This window comes from Leopardus geoffroyi, chromosome A1, assembly GCF_018350155.1.
Source record: "Leopardus geoffroyi isolate Oge1 chromosome A1, O.geoffroyi_Oge1_pat1.0, whole genome shotgun sequence".
Classification (NCBI taxonomy): Eukaryota; Metazoa; Chordata; class Mammalia; order Carnivora; family Felidae; genus Leopardus; species Leopardus geoffroyi.
The window spans coordinates 143,491,677-143,517,152 of record NC_059326.1 but is presented as its reverse complement, the minus strand read 5'-3'; the positions used below and the strand labels follow the sequence as shown (position 1 = coordinate 143,517,152).

Sequence of the window (25,476 nt, the reverse complement as noted above, 5' to 3'; positions counted from 1 at the left end):
TATTGTCACGGTACAAACATACCTTGTTTTATTGCACTTCACTTTATTGTGCTTCACAGATACTGTGTTTTTTGTGGCAACCCTGTGAACAAGTCTACCGGTGGCATTTTTCCAACAGCATTTGCTCACTTTGTTGTCTCTGTCACATTTTGGCAATTCTCACAATATTTCAAACTTTTTATCATTTTACTTGTTATAGCGATCTGTGATCAGTGCTCTTTGATGTTGCTATTGGAATTTTTAGGGGGCACCACGACCACACCCATATAGGAAGGCAAACTTTGTAAATGCTGTGTGTGTTCTGACTGCTCCACCCACTGGCCATTGCCCTGTCTCTCTCCCTTTCTTTGGGCCTTCCTATTTTCCCTGAGACACATCAATATTGAACTCAGGCCAAAAAATAACCCCATGATGGCCTCAAAGTATTCAAGTGAAGTGAAAGAAAGAGTCACACAGTTTTCACTTTAAATCAAAAGCTAGAAATGATTAAGTTTGGTGAAGAAGGCATGCTGAACACCAAGACAGGCCAAAAGCTAAGCCTCTTGGAATGAACGCGAAGTTGTGAATGCAAAGAAGTTCTTGAAGGAAATGAAAAGAGCCATTCCTGTGAACATATGAACATGAAAGTCAAAGTCTTACTGCTGATACGGAAAAAATTTTAGTGGTCTGGACAGAAGACCAAATAGCCACAACATTGTCTTAAGCCAAAATCTAATTCAGAGCAAGGCCCTAACTCTCTCCAATTCTACGAAGCCTGAGAGAGGTGAGAAAGCTGCAGAAGAGAAGTCTGAAGCTAGCACAGGTTTGTTCATGAGGTTTAAGGAAAGAAGCCACCTCCATAACATAAAAGTGCAAGGTGAAGGAGCAAGCGCTGATGTGGAAGCCACAGAAATGTATTCAGAAGATGTAGCTAAGATAATTCGTGAAGATGCCTACCGTAAACAACAGATTTTCCAAGTAAATGAAACAGCCTTATACTGGAAGAAGATGCCATCTAGGATTTTCATAACTAGAAAGAAGTCAATGCCTGGCTTCAAAGCTTAAGGATAAGAGGACTCTCCTGTCGGGGGCTAATGTAGCTGATAACTTTAAGTTGAAGCCAATGTTCATTTACCATTCTGAAAATCCTAGGGCCCTTAAGAATTATGTTAAATCTACTATGCCTGTGTTCTATAAATGGAGCAACAAAGCCTAGATCGCAGCACATCTGTCTACAACAGTTTACTAAATTATTTTAAGCCACCTTTTAAGACATACTATTCAGAAAAAAAAAATTCCTTTCAAAATATGACTGCTTATTGACAATGTACCTGGTCACCCAAGAGTTCTGATGAAGATGTAAAAAAATTGTTGTTTTCACGTCTGCTAACACAACATCCATTCTGCAGCCCATGGATCAAGAAGTGATTTCGACTTTCAAGTTTCATTATTTAAGAAATCTATTTTGTAAGGCTATAAGACAGTGATTCCTATATGGATCTTGGCAAAGTCCATTGAAAAACCTTCTGGAAAGGATTCACCATTCTACATGCCAGTAAGGACATTTGTGATTCATGGGAAGATGTGAAAATATCAGCATTAATGGGAGTTTGGAAGAAGCTGATTCCAGCCCTCATGAATGACTTTGAGAGGTTCAAGACTTCAGTGGAAAAAGTAACTGCAGATGTGGAAAGAGTGAGAGAAGTAGAATTAAAAGTGGAGCCTGAACGCTATTGTCAGCACAAAGCCTGCGTCAGATCCTCTGTCCCCCTTTCTCTGCTCTCTCCCACTTGCGCTCTCAAAAATAAACAAACATTAAAAAAAGAAGTGAAGGGGCGCCTGGGTGGCGCAGTCGGTTAAGCGTCCGACTTCAGCCAGGTCACGATCTCGCGGTCCGTGAGTTCGAGCCCCGCGTCGGGCTCTGGGCTGATGGCTCAGAGCCTGGAGCCTGTTTCCGATTCTGTGTCTCCCTCTCTCTCTGCCCCTCCCCCGTTCATGCTGTGTCTCTCTCTGTCCCCAAAATAAATAAACGTTGAAAAAAAAAAAAAAAAAGAAGTGAAGCCTGAAGACGTGAATGACTTTTGCCACAATCTCATGATAAAACCTGAATGGATAAGGACTTGCTCTTATAGATGAGCAAAAAAAAATGGTTTCTTCAGATGGAATTTACTCCTGGTGAAGATGCTGAAATGTCATCAAAGGATTTAATGTTACATAAACTTAGTTGAAAAAATAGAGCAGGGTTTGAAAGGACTGACTCCAATTTTCAAAGAAATACTGTGAGTAAAATGCTCTCACATGCTATAGAGAAATCATTTGTGAAAAGAAGTCAATCAATGCAGCAAACTTCACTGTCTCATTTTAAGAAATTGCCACAGCCACCTCAATCTTCAGCAATCAGCATCCTGATTAGTCAGTAGCCATCAAAATCAAGACAAGATCCTCCACCAGCAGAAAGATTATGACTTGCTGAAATCTCAGACAATGGTTAGCATTTTTTAGCAACAGTCTTTTGAAATTAAGGTATGTACATTTTTCTTTCTTTTTTTTTAATATCTTATTTATTTTGAGAGAGAGCATCAACGGGCAAGGGGCAGAGAGAGGGAGACAGAGAATCCCAGGCAGGCCTGTACTGTCAGCATAGAGCCTGATGTGGAGCTCAAACTTAAAATCCATGAGATCAGGACCTGAGCCGAAATCAAGAGTCGGACGCTTGACTGAGCCACCCCATATACTGTTCTTTTAGACGTAATACTATTCACACCTCATAGACTACAATATAGGGTAAACGTAACTTTCATATGACCAGGAAACCAAAAACTTCATTTGACTCACTTTATTGTGATATTTGCTTTATTGCGGTGGTCTGGAACTGAACCCACAATATATCCGAGGAACGCCTGTGCTTTTTTTTAAAAATAGAGTAATGCCTTATGCCAAGCTACCAGATCACATCACACACAGCACTTCACAACAGTTTTTAATATTCAAAAGAACACAAGTAACTAAAATAATACACACCCACTATGCAATTTAACCAACCACCAAAGCAGGAAATTAAATTTCATATTCAAAGATGCTTAAGATGTTGCATATAATCCAAGAATAAAATATTCTAAATTTGATGTTTTCCTACAAACACTGCACTTAACACTTAACACATTCTTTTTTACCTCAAGATTTACAAAAGTCTTCAACTTGGAATCTGTGAGAGTAATTTTGCCTCTTGAAGTCAATTTCCCACCAACTCAAAGAAATATTCAACAACATGTAAATTAATTTTAGAGAACAGATTATCTTCAGAGCATTCGATTTTTAAAGTAAAATAAATACTATTCATAAAAACCTAGCTTGCCTTAAGTATCGATATTTTAGCTGTAAAAGAACTCATTTTATCTCAGTATAAGAATCATCACATGAAGATAATATTTTCTTCCACCTTCAAGTCATGAAATTAAATTTCAATCACCTACAAGCAGGAGGGATGAATAAAGACTGCTCAAATATTACCAACTGGAATATTAAACGCCTAAATTCGTATTTACTATTTTTTACAGCTAAAGAATTAATTTTTTAAAATTCAATGAAAACACTCAGCCATAAAAAAGAATGAAATCTTGTCATTTGCAACAACGTGGATGGAGCTAGAGAGTATTAAGCTAAGTGAAGTAAGTCAGAGAAAGACAAATGCCATATGATTTCACTTATATGTGGAATTTAAGAAACAAAACAAACAAACAGAGGGGGAAAAAGGGAGGCAAACCAAAAAACACACTCTTAACTACAGAGGACAAACTGATGGCTACCATAGGGGAGGAGAGTGGGGGGATGGATTAAATAGGTGATGAGGAGTAAGGAGGGCACTTGTGATGGGCACTGCATGGTGTATGTAAGTACTGAAATCACCAAATTCTACACTTAAAGCTAATATTACACTGTATGTTAACTGGAATTTAAATAAAAAGTTGGAAGAAAAAAAAAGAAAATTTTATAACTAAAAGACTTGTAAGCCAGAATATGAATGTATTAATTTTAACTGAAATACAAACTGAAATTATTCAAGTAATTCTCTCAGTACCATGGTGATAACTGGGTGGTAAAGTAGTAGTTGTGGGAAAGCTACCTTCGACACAGATGTATTTATTTCTCCATTCAATACCATCAGGCCTGGGAATGGCTTTGGCTTCACGAACTGAAATCATTTGACTGTTCCAGCTAAAAGAAGAAAAATATCGTGTTAACTATTTGCTTAATTTTCATTTTATTAGGTTTATCATATTTAACAGCGAGTCCCATTCTGATTTTCTCACAGAATACTGAAACTTGCCTCCACCTTCAGCACCACAATCCCTATTTCCCCGTCTTTTTTCTCCATAGCACTTAAATTCTAACAATTTGCTTATTTATTATGTTACTGTTTATTGTGTGTCTCTCCCAAGCCGAATGAAAGCTCCAAGATAATTTATGTATTTTTTTCACTGTTCGAATATTGTTTAGTACAAAGTAAACATTCAATACATATTTACTGAATAAATGAATATGAAAAATAAGAAAATATAAGCAGAAAATATAAAAATTATGTTCATTGTTAGCACCTCAGGAAGGATTTCTTATTAAGACATGTAATCGCACATTGTTTTCTGATATCATTAAATAATCTTGTTTAGTGCATGTCCATTTATATGATTTGGGAGAAAATTTTGCAATTTTCCAATAGAAGCCAGTAGGTGCTGTTTTAGGAAAAATTAATACTCTATGAAAACATATTGTTATTGCTGTGTATCAGATGTAGCTATTAACAGTAAAGTTATATTCAAATAAAACAATTTTATCAGCATGTCGAAAGGTAAACTGACCAGTCTGTCTGTAGTAGGTACTAACCTTACATTCTGGTTTTGTTTGGTTTTTTTATTTCTTTATAATAGTTCTGCACAAGTATGATTTTCGTTTTCTCTAAAATGTATGACAATTCACGTTGTATACAAGATAAAAATAAGTTTGGAAAATAGGTGAAATCTTTTTTTTTTTTTTTCAGCCATATTTAGTTCTGTCCACCATTTCAGTAAGAATAGAAAGACCAAGTTTTGGGACCTTCCATCTCCAACATTTATCTACTCGTCTTCTATTTATCAGACAAAGAATTTCTAAGAATATAATCATGGGTCCAATATGGCATTTGTTTCTGGAAAACTGACCCATCTCTATGTTAAATATGCAAGAAAACATTGCACCTTGTGAAGTTGGATAATTGAATAGGATCCTTGAAGTATGATTTTCTATTTTTTCTTATCAGGAATACTAGAAATACTTAGCAAAGACAGCTTTTAAATTAAGAATACATATCAGAATTTATGCTTTTTAAAAACTAAGTAGGTTATCAAAGAGAAATACTTAGTATTAATTACAGTAACATGTTTTAGATCTGTCATGTACAGCAGCTCCATTAGTAGAAACTCCAAACAGAAAAGAACTACAATGCTCTGTTGGTCCAAGTTTGTTTCCAAAATTTTTGTAAAATAACAAGGAAGGGGCATCTAGCTGGTTTAGTCGTAAATAGAGCATGAGACTCTCGATTTTGGGGTCATGAGTTCAGGACCCGCACTGGTTATAGCGATTACATACATACATAAATACAAAAGAAAAAAAAAAAAATAACAATGTAAAGGAGAGGAGAGAGTTATAGAACCATGTGCCAGAACCAAACAATGATACTTTGTGCTACACTTTACTTCATACCACTTGAGGTAAATTTCACTAATAAACTGAACTTTTTCCTGAGACTACTTGTTTCTCATTCAATTTAAAGGACAGTTGAATCTGAAATAAAATTAAAATTGGAATGTTAAAAAGGTGTAGACCGATTTTTTTTCTTTCAGACAAATTTAGAATGTTGAAATACTGTATCCTGCTGTTAAATTACAGTTCTTTGTTTTTTTTTTTTTTAATCAAAGGAACTCTTCTTACCACCATACTTCTATGAAATACAATCCTGAATTTATATTACATGCCAATACTTAGTTCTAAACTGGGTCACAGAAACATATGTTACATAGCTACATTCACTTTATTATCCCTAACCAGGTATCATTTAAGCTGCAGCCTATAATCAACCTGAATAATGCAGCTATTTAAGTGACTATATCATTTGAAGTACTTCACAAAGGGAAAAAAAAAAAAAGAGTATTTTAAAACACTATAATTTAGACTGATTCAATCTATTGCATTTTCAAAGCGCTTTTAAATATTTCTAAATTGTTAAATATTTGAAATAATAAAATATGATATATAATTTATTTACTATTTTTATTTTTAGAGGTGAATTTAAATGTAGAATCCAAATGGAAATTTATAAACATTTTCCCTAAATATGTCATTCTTTAAAACAGGGCCCTAATTAACCTTTGTATCATACTATATTTTTCCTTATTTTATTTTATTTTATTTTTTTAAGCATATAGTGCAACAATGATTTCAGGAGTAGATTCCTTAGTGACCTTTACCCATTTAGCCCATCTCCCCTCCCACAACCCCTCCCGTAACCCTCAGTTTGTTCTCCATATTTATGAGTCTCTTCTGTTCTGTCCCCCTCCCTGTTTTTATATTATGTTTCCCTTCCCTTAGGTTCATTTGTTTTATCTCTTAAAGTCCTCATATGAGTGAAGTCATATGATTTTTGTCTTTCTCTGACTAATTTCACTCAGCATAATACCCTCCAGTTCTATCCATGTAGTGGCAAATGGCAAGATTTCATTATTTTTGATTGCCGAGCAATACTCCATTGTATATATATGCCACACCTTCTTTATCCATTCATCCATCGACGGACATTTGGGCTCTTTCCATACTTCAGCTATTGTCGATAGTGCTGCTGTAAACACTGGGGTGCATGCGTCCCTTCTAAACAGCACCCCTGTATCCCTTGGATAAATACCTAGTAGTGCAATTGCTGGGTCATAGGGTAGTTCTATTTTTAGTTTTTTGAGGAACCTCCTCCATACTGTTTCCCAGAGTGGCTGCACCAGCTTGCATTCCCATCATACCATATTTTTCTATTGTAATTTGTTTGCCATATGAAAATCTATTATTTTTCACTCAATAATTAAGGTGTAAAATAAGATACAGCCTATAAAAGAGGAATGTGTCAGGAAAGCAGATAGAGGGCTTAATTTAATCTAAAATAGATTTGATAATATATGGTAATATTTTGAATATAAAACTTAGTTTACCAACTCTATATTGGTAAAATGCCTGCTTCTTTACTTCAGTAATGATAATGGACTGCTACTTATCCATTAACTCTCTCCTAGCCATTTTTTTTAATGACAAAGTGTTTTGAAATGTTTTCTTAAATAGGAACATTAAAATTAAAATTTTAAGTCTAACAAAGCAAGTCAAAATTATGGGTCCGATACTATATGACCATGTATATATGTACACATATACATATACATATACATACATACATACAAATACATACACACATATGCTAAGACTAGTCTAAGTGAACAAATATATATTTGGGGCTGGGAAGCAAACAAAAAGAAAACTTTGTCAGGGATTTCAAGCTTCTTATGCAGACAGAAAATTTTGGTCTAATGCTAGAGTTTTGTTTTTAAAAAAAATTTTTTTAACGTTTATTTTTGAGACAGAGAGAGACAGAGCGTGAGCGGGGGAGGGTCGGAGAGAGACGGAGACACAGAATCCGAAGCAGGCTCCAGGCTCTGAGCTGTCAGCACAGAGCCTGACGCGGGGCTCGAACTCATGGACCGTGAGATCATGACCTGAGCCAAAGTCGGATGCTTAACCGACTGAGCCTCCCAGGCGTCCCTAGAGTTTTCTTTTGTTAGAGTTCTGTTTTGTTTTGACTGGTTCTCCTTCTGCCTGACCCTTTCTTCCACCTGACTCCTTAAATTCTGCTGTCCATCAGGGTCTCGCCTCTTTCAATCTTCTTCTAATGCTACAGCACCCCTCCTAAGCTTTAACAGTCTGATGTTTCTTTCCCAAATCCTCTCTCATCTTGATACTAAGCTCAAGGACAATCCTTGCAATTAACAACTGGAAACCACCACCTGGATGTCCTACATGCATCCCTGTGCCCACATTTTCGAGACTAATTTAATACATTCTGTCTATGGTCAGAATAAACCACTTCCGTGCACACCCCCTCAACTTTCTTACCCTTCCTGCTGCACTGATCTTATTTGGTAGAAAAACAACCATTATTAAATCTATGTCTACTCCAATTCATTCCCATGCAGCTCAACAGGCCTGGAGAGAAATATGCAACCATGCTGACCTTTAAATTCATGACAACTTTAAATGCACTTTGGGGGCGCCTGGGTGGCGCAGTCGGTTAAGCGTCCAACTTCAGCCAGGTCACGATCTCGCGGTCCGTGAGTTTGAGCCCCGCATCGGGCTCTGGGCTGATGGCTCAGAGCCTGGAGCCTGTTTCCGATTCTGTGTCTCCCTCTCTCTCTGCCCCTCCCCCGTTCATGCTCTGTCTCTCTCTGTCCCAAAAATAAATAAACGTTGAAAAAAAAAAAAATTAAATGCACTTTAAATTTATGATGACTTAGCTCAAAAAGACCTTAGATGCTACTACCCACCAATTATATTGTATTTCCATAGTTAATACACTCCTTTATTCTCCTACAGGATAATTCATACTTCCTCTCACTTTTCAAATTTCCTCACTCACAATCATTCCCAGTTGATGTCCATCCTTCATTTCACTAAAAAACTAAAGCAACCAAAAGATAATTTCTACTACCTCCCACTCTTATCAATTCCTCTATATCCACATATTCTGCTTTTTCTTTTTTTTTTAATAATTTCTTTTAATGTTTATTTATCTTTGGGAGACAGGGAGACAGAGTGGGGGAGGGACACAGAGAGAGGGAGACACAGAATCCGAAGCAGGCTCCAGTCTCTGAGCTGTCAGCACAGAGCCTGATGCAGGACTTGAACCCACAAAGCGGGATCACGACCTGGGCCAAAGTCAGACACCCAACCAACTGAGCCACCCAGGTGGCCCTTCTTATTATCATTAATGCATTGTCTGTGCTCCTATCCCACTTGTGCTCTAGATTCCAACCCTCCTTGATTCAAAAAAAGTATACTGTTCAACAATTTACTATGTATTTTCCTGCTATCATCAATTTTGACATCAAGATGGGTTATTTCTCCTGAAAAACTCAACCCCACTGAACTCTCCAATTCCTTTTTGTTATTATTATTTGAGAGAGAGAGAGAGAGAGCATGCAAGCAGGGGAGAGGGGCAGAGGGAGAGACTTAACTCCGATTTCTACTCCCCATTCTATATACTACACTATGTGTATTTAATTCTTCCTTGTTCTCTCTTGAGCCCACACCAGTGATGCTTTTTACCCCCATTATTCCACAGAAACGGCTCCTGGCAAGAGACCAGGAGCCTCCCATGTGGACCAATGTTCCAACGGTCACCTTTTACTGCTCATCTTGTACTTGACCTATCAAAAACTGTGACACAGATAATCACTCCTTCCCCCTTGAAACACTTCCCCACCCTTGGATTCTAAGACAATACATTCTATTGGCTTTCCTCCTATCTCAATGATCCTCCCTTTTGGACTATAAATTAGTTCTTTCTTATTCCTCACCTCATTTTTATTTCATCTTTGTATTATGAAATTCTTCAGAGAGAAAAACTTGAAAAGCATAAAGCTCAAAAAGAATACAATAGCGTTAACATTTCCCACACGTGCTTGTTTACGTGTATATGTGCGTGTTTTGAACTGAACTATTTGCAAAGCTATGGATACATGAAACTTCATTTCTTTATCTTTTGGCATATATCTCCTAAAGAACATTGTTTCCTTTATAATACAAACAGCATCTAGAAATTAACAGTAAGTCAAATGCCTTTTATAATTCCTCCACCCTAATCAGATTACAATCAAGCCTCGTGTATTGTATTTGTCCCATCTCCTTAACCTGGAAAAGTTCTCTCCACTTATTTTTTTAATGATATTGACATTTTAAGAGACTAGGCCAGTTGTTTCAAAAAACACCTAGATTTTGAATTTGCCTCTCTTCTTTGTGTCATTTAACATATTCCTGTATCTTCTGTATTTCCTATAAACCTCTTAACAAGGGACTTTCTAAGGGTTGTCTTTGGGCCTTTTCTCTTTCCTATTGGTTTTTTCAAACAGTTTCATAGCTTTAAATACCATTTACCTGTTGACAACTCCCAAATATATAGCTCTAACCATGACCTCTCTCCTGAATTCTAGATTTGTATATCCAACTATATACTCAATATCTCCACGTGAATATTTTGCAGGTATCTCAACTTTTCAATGTTTAAAATCAATAATGCTCCTCCATTGCCTTCCCCATTACACCTAATGGCAACTCCATTGTTTCAGTTGCTTGCCAAAAACTTAGAAATCATTCTTGACTCCTTCTCATATGCTCCATCTAATCTGTTGCAAATTAATATATACAAGTGGAATCTGACTACTTTTCATCCACTTCCACTATAATCATCCTTATCCAAGGCACTTCTCTTAAATTATTGTAATATCCTTCTAAGTAGGCTCCTTGTGTATGCCCTTGGCTCCCCTCAGTCTATTCTTACCCACCAGCAGCCAGTCTGTTCTTCCCTGTGATAAACCAAACCAGATTACATCATTTCTCTACTGGAACCCCTCCAGTGGTTTTCCATATCACCCAAATGAAAAGCCAAAGTCACCAAAATTAACTAGATAGCCCTATATGATGTAGATTTCCTTAACTCTTTGAAAGCATTTTCTTCAATTCTCTTCCAGGCACACTGGCCTCTTTGCTATTCCTTGAAGATGTCAGACAACCCCCATCTCAGGTTCTTTGTCTTTGCACTTGCTTTTCCTTCTGTTTGGAAACCTCTTCTCCACAGACACATAACTCACACATTCCTCTCCATCATTTCTTTATTAAAGGTCACTTTTCGGGGCGCCTGGGTGGCTCAGTCGGTTAAGCATTAAGCATCTGACTTCGACTCAGGTCATGATCTTGTAGTCCGGGAGTTCGAACCCCGCACTGGGCTCTGTGCTGACAGCTCAGAACCTGGAGCCTGCTTCAGATTCTGTGTCTCCCTCTCTCTCTGCCCCTCCCCGGCTCGTACTCTGTCACCCTCTCCCAAAAATAAATAAACATTAAAAAAAAATTAAAAAAAAAAGATCACTTTTTCTGTGGGACTTTTCCTTCACCGTGCTAAGTAATAAACTGCAATGCAGGCATTAAAACTGTAAGAATTACATATACCAGAAACTCCTTTTTTGCTTTTGCTTTATTTTTCTCCACTTACCACCATCTAACATACTAGACATTTTGTTTGTTTATTGTCTATCTCTCTATAGTACAATACATATGCAACGTAAGCTCCATGAAGACATTTTGCCTGTTTTGTTAACTGCCATATCCCTGATGCATAAAAATAGCTTGATATGTAGTAGGCACGCAATGATTTATTAAATGAGATGAAAAAAATCAGAATAAGAAAGGAGATGGCTGGAAAAATTAGGCCTTTGTAATTTCCTTCCTAAAAAATGTATTTAAGTATGTAGGCATGCATTTTTAACTTGAGATAGACTAGCAGTAATGGCATGTGATTAGGCAGCCAGAGAATAAAGAGGATTAAAAAATAGGTAACCTTTTAAGGTTCCTAGAATCTCTAGTACCTAGGAGTTTTTAAGATATTTAAAACTTAAATTTTTCCTTTGTTTTGCTAAAATACAAAATTATTACATTCTGACTTTTTTTTCCCTTGGTTCTCTGAGCTACCTGATCCTTTTTTTTATTTTGTCAGTTCCCTGCTCCCAGGTACAGTTCTAGAAGCGTGGCTTCATTTTAAGAATTTTCAGCAGGAAGGTTTGGGAGAAAGCTGTGAGTGAAGCAGATAGGAAAATCTTAGTGATTTTTAAATGGCCATACCAAATTTCTGCAACATTTATGCCATGTACTCAAGTGTTGTTTAATAGGCACTTAATTCTGCCTTCAAGTAAAGAGAATTTTTTAAATGAGTATCTCCAAGTTCAGAAGAAATTCTTACAAACATTTCTAACAGCTGCCAGAATTCATCTGAACAGCATCTAGTTCATTGCCATGACTACATTCTTGGCAGTGCTCTCTCCAGTCAAATTTCTGAAAATATCTGGTATGAAACAACAATATACTTGACAACTGCACTGTATGATGAAAGAATGGGTGAAGATGTCTCCTAAATCATGTATCATAGTGGTAACAAATGCATCCAAAAGTTCAAAACCTCTTTTGAAACCTCAGCATCCTAGCCAGTATCATTTGGTACAACCGGCTAGTTTCTGTTAATACTAAACTAACACACAAACCTGCACATCTACCATCTTGTTTCAGTCCAACAAAGCAGTTGATTTTCAAGGTACTGGTATCTAGATGTTCTAGTCCTAAACTATACGTGGTAGAAATATATCTTTTTTCTATGAATCCTTTCCCTCTCTTCAAACTTCCCTAATTTACAATAAAACAGACGATGCCAATATATTCTAAAAATTAAGAATATAGTTTTGAAGTCAGACCCCAGACTGAATCCCAGTTCTCTATCTAGCTGTACTGCCATAGGCAAGTTTAAAGTATACAAAGTATACAAATTCCCTAGGCCTCACGGGGGATTACCATGAGGATTAAATGAAATAATATATAGAAATCACTTGGCATACTGTAGGACATTAGGTACTCACTAAACATTAGCTACAGTTACTGCAACATCTCAAAAATCTTAACTCTAGAATAACCTTTACAGTCTCTTACATCCCATGTCTCATATTTCTTAAATCTTTTCTTGTCTTTATAAATGAAGGCTCCTTCCTTTTTATCCTTATTGCCTGGACTTACACTGTGGTGCTGGTCATTTTTAACGGTGATTATTTTAACTTCATTCTTATTCAACTACTTTTCTCCAGCATTTTTCCTACTCCTTTTCTTAACCTAATTCAGTAATTTTTAAGTCACCTTTAGTATCTTTAGTAATCTTACCCTCTGCTTCAAAAGTATTTATTTATAGCAAGTATTTTTCAAGTAGCCACTGTCTGGCACTAGGGTAGGTAATGGAGACACAACTGTAAACTAAACAGGCACAGTATGGTAAAAGCTTTGCTTTGAGGAATTTAAATAACATTACTTCTTTCATGCCCTATGTTTCAAATCATCTCCTACGAGGCAGGTTTCTTTAGAGCTACTGCATCACAGCAAACAAAACAATACTGACACTGCAGTAAAGCATCATAGTTAAGAGTATGGATTTTGCAGTCAAAACCAACAGAAATACTCCCCTGACTAGCTGTGTGATCTTAAGGAAAGTTTCTTCACCTCTCTAAATGCTTCACTGGTAAAATGGGCATAATATAATACCATATGATATGGTTATTATGTAAACTGAATGAGATAATACATAGAACTGTTAGAACAATTTTTCTAAATTGTTTAGAACAATTTTTCCCACCTAATAACAGCAATTTATTACAAATGCTATTTTCCCTCTCTCCAAATCTCTTCCAAGAGGCACCCTCCTCCTCTAACTTTGTACAACTCCTAAGTCCTCTCTCTTCCTCCTTCAAGCTTTCCAGAGGAGCTGCAAACAATCCCTAATCCCACTCAATCTGGACTAAGAACTCCCTTAAGAACTTTCAGTTAAATCCAGTCTGATTATACACTTTAGTGTTCTATGTTTACCTATCACCCACAGAAGAAGAAACAAAAAAACAAAAAAAAAAAGGAAAAGGAGTATTCCTTGATTTTTATTCATACTAACACAACTATTCAGGTATCAAGTATCCAGAAGATCTTTTCCCAAGTTTGTTTTAGCTGTGTTTATGATAAATCTTAACTTCCTAAAAACAGATGTTTCAAACTATGCAGCACCTATACAGGGCCATCACAAACATTTATTCAGGCCCTGCTATGAAAAGAGGCAGGTAAACATAAAATGAAATCGCTACTGAAATCTACTAAAATCGGGCTTACTGAACTGTAATTTTTCATTAGCTAGGAATGTGAAATCTACTTAGTTTCTAACAATTAATCATTGGAATATTAAATTTTATAAGCTGTGTATTTCTAGACAAGTCTGTAGCACTGAAACTAACAAATATAGCTTCCGACCAAAATTGTAGCATTCACAGAGATAAATGAATAAACACAATTTGAAATTTTCACTTACTCAAATTCTGTAGCATAATATTTAAGAAAGCCCAGTAAGAGGTCCCCAAGATTTGATTCATTCTTCGAGAGGTAAGGAGGAACATTACATGGAGCTTGATGTACAAGATGCAGCTGTATAGCAGGACTAAAAGATTCCTGTCAGAAAGAAAAAGGGGGAAATATAAAGCCATTTAAAACACACACTAAAAACTTTACAAATCCAGACGTAATGCTCTCTGAAGAAGAGAGAAGAAATCTTTATGTTGGCAGTTTGGAAATCTGAAGTTTTTCTCCTACTAAGGATTTCACCAGTATTTGGAGTATGCCAGAAAATACTTAAAAAACTAAGAGATTCTAAACCTTGGCTGAGGTATATCACTCATTTAAGTGGATCCCTACAGTAGCAAAAAATTTTCTAACTCATAAACCCTTACTGTACATACTAAGATTTCATCAAATTACATATGGATTTCTTTATAAATGTATCTCCTTAACTGCTTCTACAAGGAGCAGTTGTACTTTATAAAGGGTTAAATCAAGCACAAGGTAAGAGCGTTTTCTAACTGCCACTTAAAATTTCTCTTAGAGGCCATAAAAGTAATTAATATATGTATAGTACTTATACCAGTTTTAAGATTCTTAAAATTTTATTTCATTTTTGTATTTTGTATCTTAATGGGAAGGAAAGACAGAAATTCAACATGAATTAAACTTCAAAAGACAAAGAAGGCAGGGAAAAGAAGAAAGATAGGAAACAAACCAGCAAGCAATATTCAGCAAACTTTTACCACAATATTCATAAAGGAGGGTATCATTCGCTTGTAATCCATGCTGAAACAACACACTTATTGGAAAGAATACTAATGGGTACTTATCTTTTTGCTGATAGTATGCCATTCATTTTCATGTATGATCTTTATTAGTAACAAATTCTGGCTCTAAAACATACTGAATGAACTATGGAGGTTCTAACGTAACACATATCCACATATTAGAAAAAAAACTTTAAGGTAATTTGAACACTGTCCTTAAGATGGGTTTTCTACATGCCTCTTTGCCATCAGAGTAATAGATTTTTTTTTAAGCAACTTGTTCAGGCAAAACAGCTTATCCTTAAGGTTCCCAAATACCTAACAAATCAACCTTCGGTTTATGGATATCAATTCAATTAGTAATGTCTAAGTCACTCCATTAAATTTAAAAAAAAGGCTCCCAAAAAACTAGGCTGATACAGAGAAACAGGTAGTGCATCTATTTAAAGGCAGTCCTCAGGGTGCCCGGGTGGCTCAGTTAGTTAAGCATCTGACTCAATTTCAGCTCACATCATGATCTTACAGTTCATGAGCTCAAGCCCCACATTGGGCTCTGTGCTGGCAATGCGAAGCCTGCTTGGGATTCTCTCTCCCTCTCTGTCTCTGCACCTCTCCTTTCACCTGCTTGCAAGCGTGAGTGCACACGCTCTCTCTCAAAAATAAACAAACATTTAAAAAAATTTAAAAAATAAAGGTAATCCTCAAACCTCCCAGTAAAAATAAAGGAGCAAGAAAATAACAAATTCTCTCCCTGTCCTACAATTCTATCAATAATTTTTAACTACCAAGAAGATTATCTTTCTCTGAGAAGACCATTCTACCCCAACCACAGTTTGTAAAGCTGACACTCCTAAACCTGGAACTTCCCCTTACACTTCTCTCAGATTTAGTATTACATTATGAGACTAAGGTAGAAATCTACATTGTCTCTCCAACTAGGGGGAGTACAAGAGAAGCCTCAATTCCTAACAAAGAGTGAAAGCAGAGGGGCAGCAGGAGTACTGCGTCTACCACCCTCTGTCTTGTACTGGTAAGTATAAAACTGGACTTAGGACAGCATTTTAACTTGTAAAATTTAAATGTTATTTTCTGGCTAATTAAACAAAAAGATATAACATAAGTTCAAATGACAAGGAGAAGAAAAGTAGATCACTGTTAATACCTTCTGCTCAGAAAGCTTTTTACTAATTTTGATTTCTAGAGCATAGCACACTAAGAATTCAATTTATGAACTGATGCTGAAATAAAACAGTCATTTTCTTACCTTAATTCTAAAACTGTTTGAACCTCTTTTAAAATTTTTATTTTTTTTCAATAATTTAAATAAAAAGATCAGTAACTGTAGATTAACAATGAAGAGTTGTGAGACCTACTCTACTCAAATGCTGAATGACTTGACTAACAGTTTGACCAGTCTCCTCTTAGCTCCGTTATTCTTTTCCATGGTCACATACAAAAAGGGCCATGGCATATATACTTGAGGAGAACCGAAGGAGAAATCCAAACTAAAAAAAAAAAAAAAAAAAAAAAAAAAGAAAGGATCTAAAAGATGCCATAAGTAAACAGAAATTCCATTTAACCATCAGAAATCCCCATTGTTAGCAATCCTAAAATTCATATGGAACCACAAAAGGCCCCAGAATAGCCAAAGGAATTTTGAAGAAGAAGACCAAAGCAGGAGCCATCACAATCCCAGACTTTAGCCTCTACTACAAAGCTGTCATCATCAAGACAGCATGGTATTGGCACAAAAACAGACACATAGACCAATGGAATAGAATAGAAACCCCAGAACTAGACCCACAAACGTATGGCCAACTCATCTTTGACAAAGCAGGAAAGAACATCCAATGGAAAAAAGACAGTCTCTTTAACAAATGGTGCTGGGAGAACTGGACAGCAACAGGCAGAAGGTTGAAACTAGACCACTTTCTCACACCATTCACAAAAATAAACTCAAAATGGATAAAGGACCTGAATGTGAGACAGGAAACCATCAAAACCCTAGAGGAGAAAGCAGGAAAAGACCTCTCTGACCTCAGTCGTAGCAATCTCTTACTCGACACATCCCCAAAGGCAAGGGAATTAAAGGCAAAAGTGAATTACTGGGACCTTATGAAGATAAAAAGCTTCTGCACAGCAAAGGAAACAACCAACAAAACTAAAAGGCAACCGACGGAATGGGAAAAGATATTTGCAAATGACATATCGGACAAAGGGCTAGTATCCAAAATCTATAAAGAACTCACCAAACTCCACACCCGAAAAACAAATAACCCAGTGAAGAAATGGGCAGGAAACATGAATAGACACTTCTCTAAAGAAGACATCCGGATGGCCAACAAGCACATGAAAAAGATGCTCAACGTCGCTCCTCATCAGGGAAATACAAATCAAAACCACACTCAGATATCACCTCACGCCAGTCAGAGTGGCCAAAATGAACAAATCAGGAGACTACAGATGCTGGAGAGGATGTGGAGAAACGGGAACCTTCTTGCACTGTTGGTGGGAATGCAAACTGGTGCAGCCACTCTGGAAAACAGTGTGGAGGTTCCTCAAAAAATTAAAAATAGACCTACCCTATGACCTAGCAGTAGCACTGCTAGGAATTTACCCAAGGGATACAGGAGCACTGATGCATAGGGGCACTTGTACCCCAATGTTTATAGCAGCACTCTCAACAATAGCCAAATTATGGAAAGAGCCTAAATGTCCATCAACTGATGAATGGATAAAGAAATTATGGTTTATATACACAATGGAGTACTACGTGGCAATGAGAAAGAATGAAATATGGCCCTTTGTAGCAACATGGATGAACTGAAGAGTGTTATGCTCAGTGAAATAAGCCATACAGAGAAAGACAGATACCATATGTTTTCACTCTTATGTGGATCCTGAGAAACTTAACAGAAACCCATGGGGGAGAGGAAGGGAAGGAAAAAAAAAGAAAAAAAGGAGGTTAGAGTGGGAGAGAGCCAAAGCATAAGAGACTCTTAAAACTGAGAACAAACTAAGGGTCGATGGGGGGTGGGTGATGGGTATTGAGGAGGGCACCTTTTGGGATGAGCACTGGGTGTTGTATGGAAACCAATTTGACAATAAACTTCATATATTGAAAAAAAATTTAAAAAAAAAAGAAATCCCCATTGTTGGTAATTATTCACATTACAGAAAGATTCTCTGCTTTAAGAAAAATTTCACCAAAGAATTTTTTTTAAAGGGAGCTGCCCCATTGCACATGTATTTAAAAATAATATATGCTACCTTGGATACGAGTAGGCAGAACTTTAACATATTAGAAAACACATAAAGAACAATTGAAAAGTCAAAGGAATTACATCCTAAATCCATGGAAAAACAATTTAACTGATAGAATGTAACATCTTTCTAAACGAGGTGAGGTGGGTTATCGATACCTGCTGTTTGTTTTTAATGTAGGGAAGACATCTTTATTCTGTAATGACTTAATTCCTGCAAACATTTGACAATTGATATTTAAAGATTTTAGAAGATCTGTACCTTCTGTACCTTTTTTTCCTTTTCAATCAATGCCAATTTAAGAAAAATTTAAATGGGCAACCCTTTGAAAAACATCTGAAAAGTCTCAACTTTTCTTTGCCCATAGAACTGCTTCCCCCCAAAATGGCAAAAACATCTTTTGCCAAATTTCATCATTTTCTGAGACTGTGCCATAACATCTTACCTTCAAAGTTTGAAATTTAGACAATTACGCACTTTCTAGAATAAAATAGACTGGCTAAACTTTTACTTGCTAGCTGTTCTTTAAAAAGATACATGCCTTAATTGAAAGAAGACTATTTTTTACCTCCAGGCAAACAGAGAAATTTAAGTTACATAGTATTCTAACAATATAAATTATCAGACCCTATATGTAAATGTTGAGTAAGGTTTCAAAGAAAAAGATAACTGATACAGACTACTTAAACAGAGTTCTGCCTAAATAAAAAAAGAGCTAAATGATATATTAAAGTCTCACCAACCTTTCTTAATTATACGCAGATTACCACGAATTCGGTGATACGTGTTAAAGACTGATCATGAAATTTCCTTTAAATTATATTTGCTTTTAGTAAAATGTTTAACATTTTGAAAGCAACAAAAGCATCATAAAGTAGAAGCACTATAATGAAGTGGTTAAGAGCATGAGCTCTGGAGTCAGAATGAGCTTTGAAACCTTCTCTTAGCTCTATGAACTTAAATTGCTTAGCTTTCCAAAGGTTCAGCTTCTTCATCTATAACACAAGGAAAATAACAGTACTCATAGAACTGTAATAAGGATTAAATGATATATGTAAAGCATAGCAGCAATAGTATTACCTATATAGTATTTAGTATATTTAGTATAGTATGTAGTATAGTATAGTATTGCCTATATAGCTTGGCATCATTATTATTATAACTGTACGTTATCTTTTTTTTTTTAATTTGTTTTTTAACGTTTATTTATTTTTGAGACAGAGAGAGACACAGCATGAACGGGGGAGGGGCAGAGAGAGAGGGAGACACAGAATTGGAAGCAGGCTCCAGGCTCTGAGCCATCAGCCCAGAGCCCAACGCGGGGCTCGAACTCGCGGACCGCGAGATTGTGACCTGAGCTGAAGTCGGATGCTTAACTGACTGAGCCACCCAGGCGCCCCTGTACATTATCTTTTTTTAGAGCACAAGGTGGAGTGGGAGAGAGAGAGGAAGAGAGAGAATCTTAAGCAGACTCCATGCCCAGTGCTAAGCCTGACTCAGAGCTTGATCTCATGACCCTGAGATCATGACCTGAGCTGAAATCAAGAGTAAGACACTTAACCGACTGAGCGACCCAGGCACCCCATAACTGTCCAATTTATGCAATAATGCAGTATAGTTACCTCCTGAAATAATGTATTATTTCAAAATTGACTTCCTTATAACTCTTAAAATTTAAGTAATATCAACTTTAAAAGAATGTTTTTATCACTAAAAAAAACTTCCCCCCAAACTTTTAAATATGTCTTTTCAAAGGTATTCATTTATAACCTGTTTTACATAACTAAAATCCTTCATCATACTGTACACACTTTAAAACTGAAAAAAAAGTTGCTATATGTATACATATGTATGCATATGTATATATGTAAAATTTAATATATTTCAATACATAACTACACAGGGGAACTCTACTTCTCAGAATTCCTAACTTCATAACTATAAAAATGGCTTCCTGGAATATGAAGATGCCATTAGGGAAAGAAACAAATATAAGTTATCTTCATGAATCTCCACCTAGCAGAAATCTAGGTAAATCTCACAATATACTTGATTTAACTAAAGATCCCTTCATAAGCTTAACCCGAGTTTATATATTTAAACATTCTCAACTTCACTGCTTTAACTCAATAGTAAATATTCTGTCTTCTATTTGACTATTCATGTTGCCTTTTTTAAGTCAATAAGAATTAAGTAGTAATAATAATGTTATATAGCTTTTGAAGGTAAAGATATAGCCACAGTCTTTCATCCTTTTCTTTCATAATTTAGTATCCAAACAGAACTGAAACACCATACCAATTTTTAAAACAATTATCATAAATTTGAGGAGAAAATATGAAAATAACTAAAAAAGCATAATATACTGAACAAATGTTATTCTATTTCAAAATTTATATATCCTATTTTTAAATTCTACTTAACTATATTAGAGAAGCTCAAAATTTAAAAGAACCTTGTTCCCTTGTAAAATAAAGTGTTTTTTTTTGTTACTATAAAGTTTTAAGTCATTCTCAAACTTACTTATTCAACCTGAAATTTTGTCATATATGTTTTTCTTAAAGAAAGGTATATCTGTATAGGGACAATCAGATATACACAAATAAAATGTAATAATCAACAGAAACTAGATGAAATAATATATTAGTGAACGCTACTATCATTTTGCCCTTCCTCATTCAGCACAGTATAATAGAAAAAATATCAGTTTCTGGGTCCATAATTTGTGACTGTAATACAACTTGGATCAATAATATAATCTTCCTAAGACTTAGTTTCTTCACCTGTGAATCAAGGAAAATACTACATAAGTTTACCTGTCGAGGACTAAGGACACTGTATATAAAATGTATAGAGTGCTGACATAAAATAGATACTACATAAATAATAGTTATCAGTAGTAAGAAATAAGCTGATTTGCTTGTTCCATTGGATGGACCACCGAGAAAAGCACTCTACTGATCAATTAGCTTACAGGTTTCAGATAAAATTTAAAATCCTGTTAAGAGTGGATAGTATATCCTTACACATGTAAGCATTAATCTTATAGTGAAGATAGTATTCTTCAAATATTTATGGTAATATAACCACACCTGAAAGCAAATTAAGACATTGTTAAATCTAGCAGGTCTTGCTACAAGTATTTTTTAAGGCTTTGGGACTGAACTAGTATTAAATCTATTTCCTTGTTACAGGTATAGAAATAGGATTATTAGCACAACAGGAGTGTAGAGTATAGGGTGAGAGACAGTGTAAGTGAAGAGAAGATGGGACTCTGTCATGGGGGGGAAGCTAGAAAATTAGAAAAATGAAACAGAAGTAAAAATAAGGTTCTTCAAACTAGAATATACTAGTAAGAACCTTGGTATCCTAAAATAAAAGCAATACCTCTGCTCTGTTCTCAAGCATAGAGCATTAAACTGAGACTTTATTAGTATTTTATTTTAGTAAAACGAATTCATGCAGCACAGAGTTTAAGTGAGATTTGTGTAGAAGCATCTGTTCCACACACAGTAAGAGATTCTTTAAAGGATAAGTTTTAACTATTAGATGCTTTGTATGCTGAAAAATATACACAGCTCTTTCTACACGGAAACCTAGGTCTTAACAATAAAGCTGGGACAATAAAATGAAACAGTAAACACCCAGTCATTATTTCTGACCTTTCAGCATAAGCTAAATAATCAATATTTTATGGAGGGAGAAAACCATTCAAGGATAAGACCCAAAAGTTCAAGTTACTTTTATTTCTATACTTTCTGATGCTTTCATTTTCACAATGTTTATGAAAGCATTGTGATCCCTAGCAATAATTGAAACACATTATAGTAGCTCTTTATAATACCAGAAATTAGTTTTCAAAATGAGGAAGATAAGATACCCAGATTCCAAATGATTCTTATAATGGTGTCTTTACCAGATGATCCACCACAACCTGGGAAGTCCTCACCACAGCAACCTCGATAACAGTGAACCTTTCATTATCCAGCACCTTGCATGTGTGCATTATGATGATAACATGTTCAAAAACAAGAACATCAGTTCTTCTCAATTATCAAAGGTTAAGTTATATTTAATTTAGATTCCATATCAAGGACTTATATTTTCTATGATACATATAAAATAAGCAAGTCCTTTGAAAACTGATCACTCAAGCTAGATCTTTTTCAATTTGCCTATTTAGTAATTTTAGAAAACAGCTTTTTGTAACTTCATAAAACTAAACAGGTAAAAATTACATGGTTTCAGAAGGCTGATTAAACATTCTAAACAGATAGTTTAAATATTATTTCCAAATACAACCAGGAATAAGGATGATTATGGAGGAAAACAGAAATGGTAGGACTATAAAACAAGGAAACAGAATTCTGGAAAAAAGGAACACAAAAAACTGGAAAAGAAACAAAAGTATATAGATTGTGAGTTATGTACATTACCTAGGTTTCTCTAAATTCAAACTGAGTATATACCAAACTTTTTCTAGTAGGCACCCTTCACCACTTTCATGTTTCCAATTAACTTCAGAAGGATTCTTAATATTATGCACTCAAGGAGTGTAAGTATCAGTGTTACTCCTTTTGGTGTATTAGTTGGTAAAATCAAGTGAAAGATACAATGATTATCCAATTGTTCAACTTAATTTTTCCCCTGCTTTCAAAGTATACGTAGATTTGGCTAAAAGACTTCTGAGTAAAGAAATACTATAAAACTATTTTAAAATAGCACGAAGAAAACTGGAATGAGTCTAAATAGGCCTTGACCAATCGAATATATTTAATTCCTTTTAGTGATAATCATGAGCATCATGCAAATAATTCCACCATTAAGAAAAATGACCACACTGCCAATAACCAAATAAAATATGACAGTCTTCTGAAAAAGTATACGGAATATTTTTAATGTGCTAGTGGCCAATGCCTCAGCCTATATAGAAAATGTTATTATATACTTAGAAGGTAACTATTACACCTTTTACATTCACATTAATACTGCATATAATAGTTCCACATATATTTGTCATAATATGTATTAGAATAATTTATAAGAAACACTTACTGGGTAAATTTTTTGGATGGATGGAAGGATGGGTTCAGGTAGGGCTATAAAAAAAAAAGTTTAAAGCTTCTGTGATTCACATAATTCATTTCACAAAGCAATAATTTGTCAGCTACACCCCAGGTATGAGACTATAAGGGTTTCTGCTAGAATTCAACAGTTTCCATATATTTTGTGAATTAACTCTGATCCCTAGAAATTTAAATTCAAGATATATCTAAGTTGATAACTTCAGGTTAATAAACTATGTATATTTCTAGGTAAACAAATGTTCCTTGCATTTATAGAAAAACAAGTCATCAATGGACACACATCATTTGGTCCAACATCAGACACACACACAAAATAAGCAAGACAAGGATTGTTCTACATATATTGAATGAACATTGTTAAGATGGATGTAGCTATCAAAAAAAATTTTTTAAGTAAAGTCCAATGATACTGTATCATGAAAGAATAATAGCTATATCATAATTGTCCCTTTATGTTTAATTTCTTCTAATAAACAGTAATACCAAAACTGAGATAGTTTCAGGAGATCGATCTATTAAAAAAACTGAAAAAAAAAAAATCTTCAACTTCACTAGTTTTTAAAAAGGAGGCTTCAGCAAAGTTTAGAAATATAAATCAGAAATATAAAGTTTAGAAATATAAATATAAATATGCCACTTTGCCATAAAAAATTAAAATTTCATACAAAGGAATCATTATCTTTATATGTTACTTTATTTTTTGTCATTCTTCATTCTCCAATATCTTTACCAAAATCCAACCTCATTAAATGCATTAACAGTCATTTCACATCATTATAATATAAGGGAAATAACATGGAAAGCAAAGTACTTAATATTCACAATAAAAAAACTGCAAAATACAGTATCTTGAGTATAAGATACAAGTAATGTGTTTTCAATATTTAATATTAAAGACCAAATATAATTCCATAAAACAAACTGTGTATTTAAGAATTAGAAATACATTATATATAATTAAGTAAACTCAGTAACAATCATTATTTTTAATTTGCAGTTTAGCAAAAAACCTTTTTATATGACTTCTGGAATACATTAATATCTAAATAATCAACTATTATTACCAACTTACGTGATCTCCAACTATGATTATAAATGTATAAATTTCTATCACATGATATTTAAATATCTCTTCTGTATCATGCTCCATTCCCAAGTTGAAATCGGAATAAAATAAAATTCCATGATAGTCTGGAATGTTCACAGTGTGTGACTGAGGGGAAAAACTCATTACTTACTGGAATCACTCTTAGGAAGTAAAAATATTTTTTCCCAGAGGCATTCAAATGCTCAAAATTCTAGAAGATCCTACAAATAAACTCAAGCCCCAGTTACTTTAATTCTAAACGTCTTTATATTCATGTAATAGTTTTTAATGACTTTCTAACAATTTTGCTGTAATATAGAAGTCAAATTGGTAAATCTTACTAGAAATTAGTTTACTTAATTAAAAACCTGAATTCCCTTCTCACTGAATACCCCTAGAAAATTAAAATTATAATTTAAAAAACAGTGAAGAAAGGTTATAAACATTTAGAAAAAAAAATTTATTTCATTCTAGAATCATAACCAGAATGTTAGAAGAGACAAACAAACAGTAATCACTGGTTAGGGTCTTTCAGTAGACAAAGCACCCTGAGAACTAAGCAATTTGAAAGTTTTGGGGAGCAGGGATATCACTCAGTAAATCCCTTGTCTAACAACCTTAAAGCTAGTCATTTGTGAAAATAAATAAAAGAAAGTGGAGTCAGGAAGCCCTGAAAGGGGTGCTCTCACACACTGCCCCCATTCTCCATAAGAAGTATACTTTGCATTCCCCAATAGGAAGAAGCTTCCTTTACATACTCTAGTAGAAGGAAGAAAGAATTTTTCCTTGCTCAGCAACAGCCCAGGCAATGAGAATTCAGCAAAACAGCCCCTTCCAGCTTCCTCCCCTTCCTCCATAAAGGCAAGCCCCTCAACCTCCATTCTCTGGACTTGCCTATGGTTGGTTCACTACAGTTTGCTTGTTCTGAATTGCGATTCCTCTATTCCAGAATAAACTCACTGTACTGGTAAAATTGCAGAGCAATTGGCGTACCGTGGCAGTTAACCCTATCCTGATAGTAACGTCAAAGTCTTGAACAGTTTTTCAAATG

The 25,476-nt window shown here is 35.1% G+C and overlaps 1 protein-coding gene across 7 annotated transcripts in view; it reads right to left on the bottom strand.

Moving 5' to 3' along the window:
* TENT2 (terminal nucleotidyltransferase 2) overlaps positions 1 to 25,476 on the bottom strand; it is a 72,593-nt gene that overhangs the window by 4,303 nt on the left and 42,814 nt on the right. For all 7 annotated transcript variants that reach the window (XM_045496727.1, XM_045496717.1, XM_045496694.1 and 4 more), the window contains 3 exons: positions 23,307 to 23,350; positions 14,195 to 14,331; positions 4,103 to 4,194 (listed from right to left, as the gene is read on the bottom strand). In XM_045496727.1, coding sequence (XP_045352683.1) covers positions 4,103 to 4,194; positions 14,195 to 14,331; positions 23,307 to 23,350 — 273 coding nt within the window. The remainder of the gene's footprint in view (positions 1 to 4,102; positions 4,195 to 14,194; positions 14,332 to 23,306; positions 23,351 to 25,476) is intronic.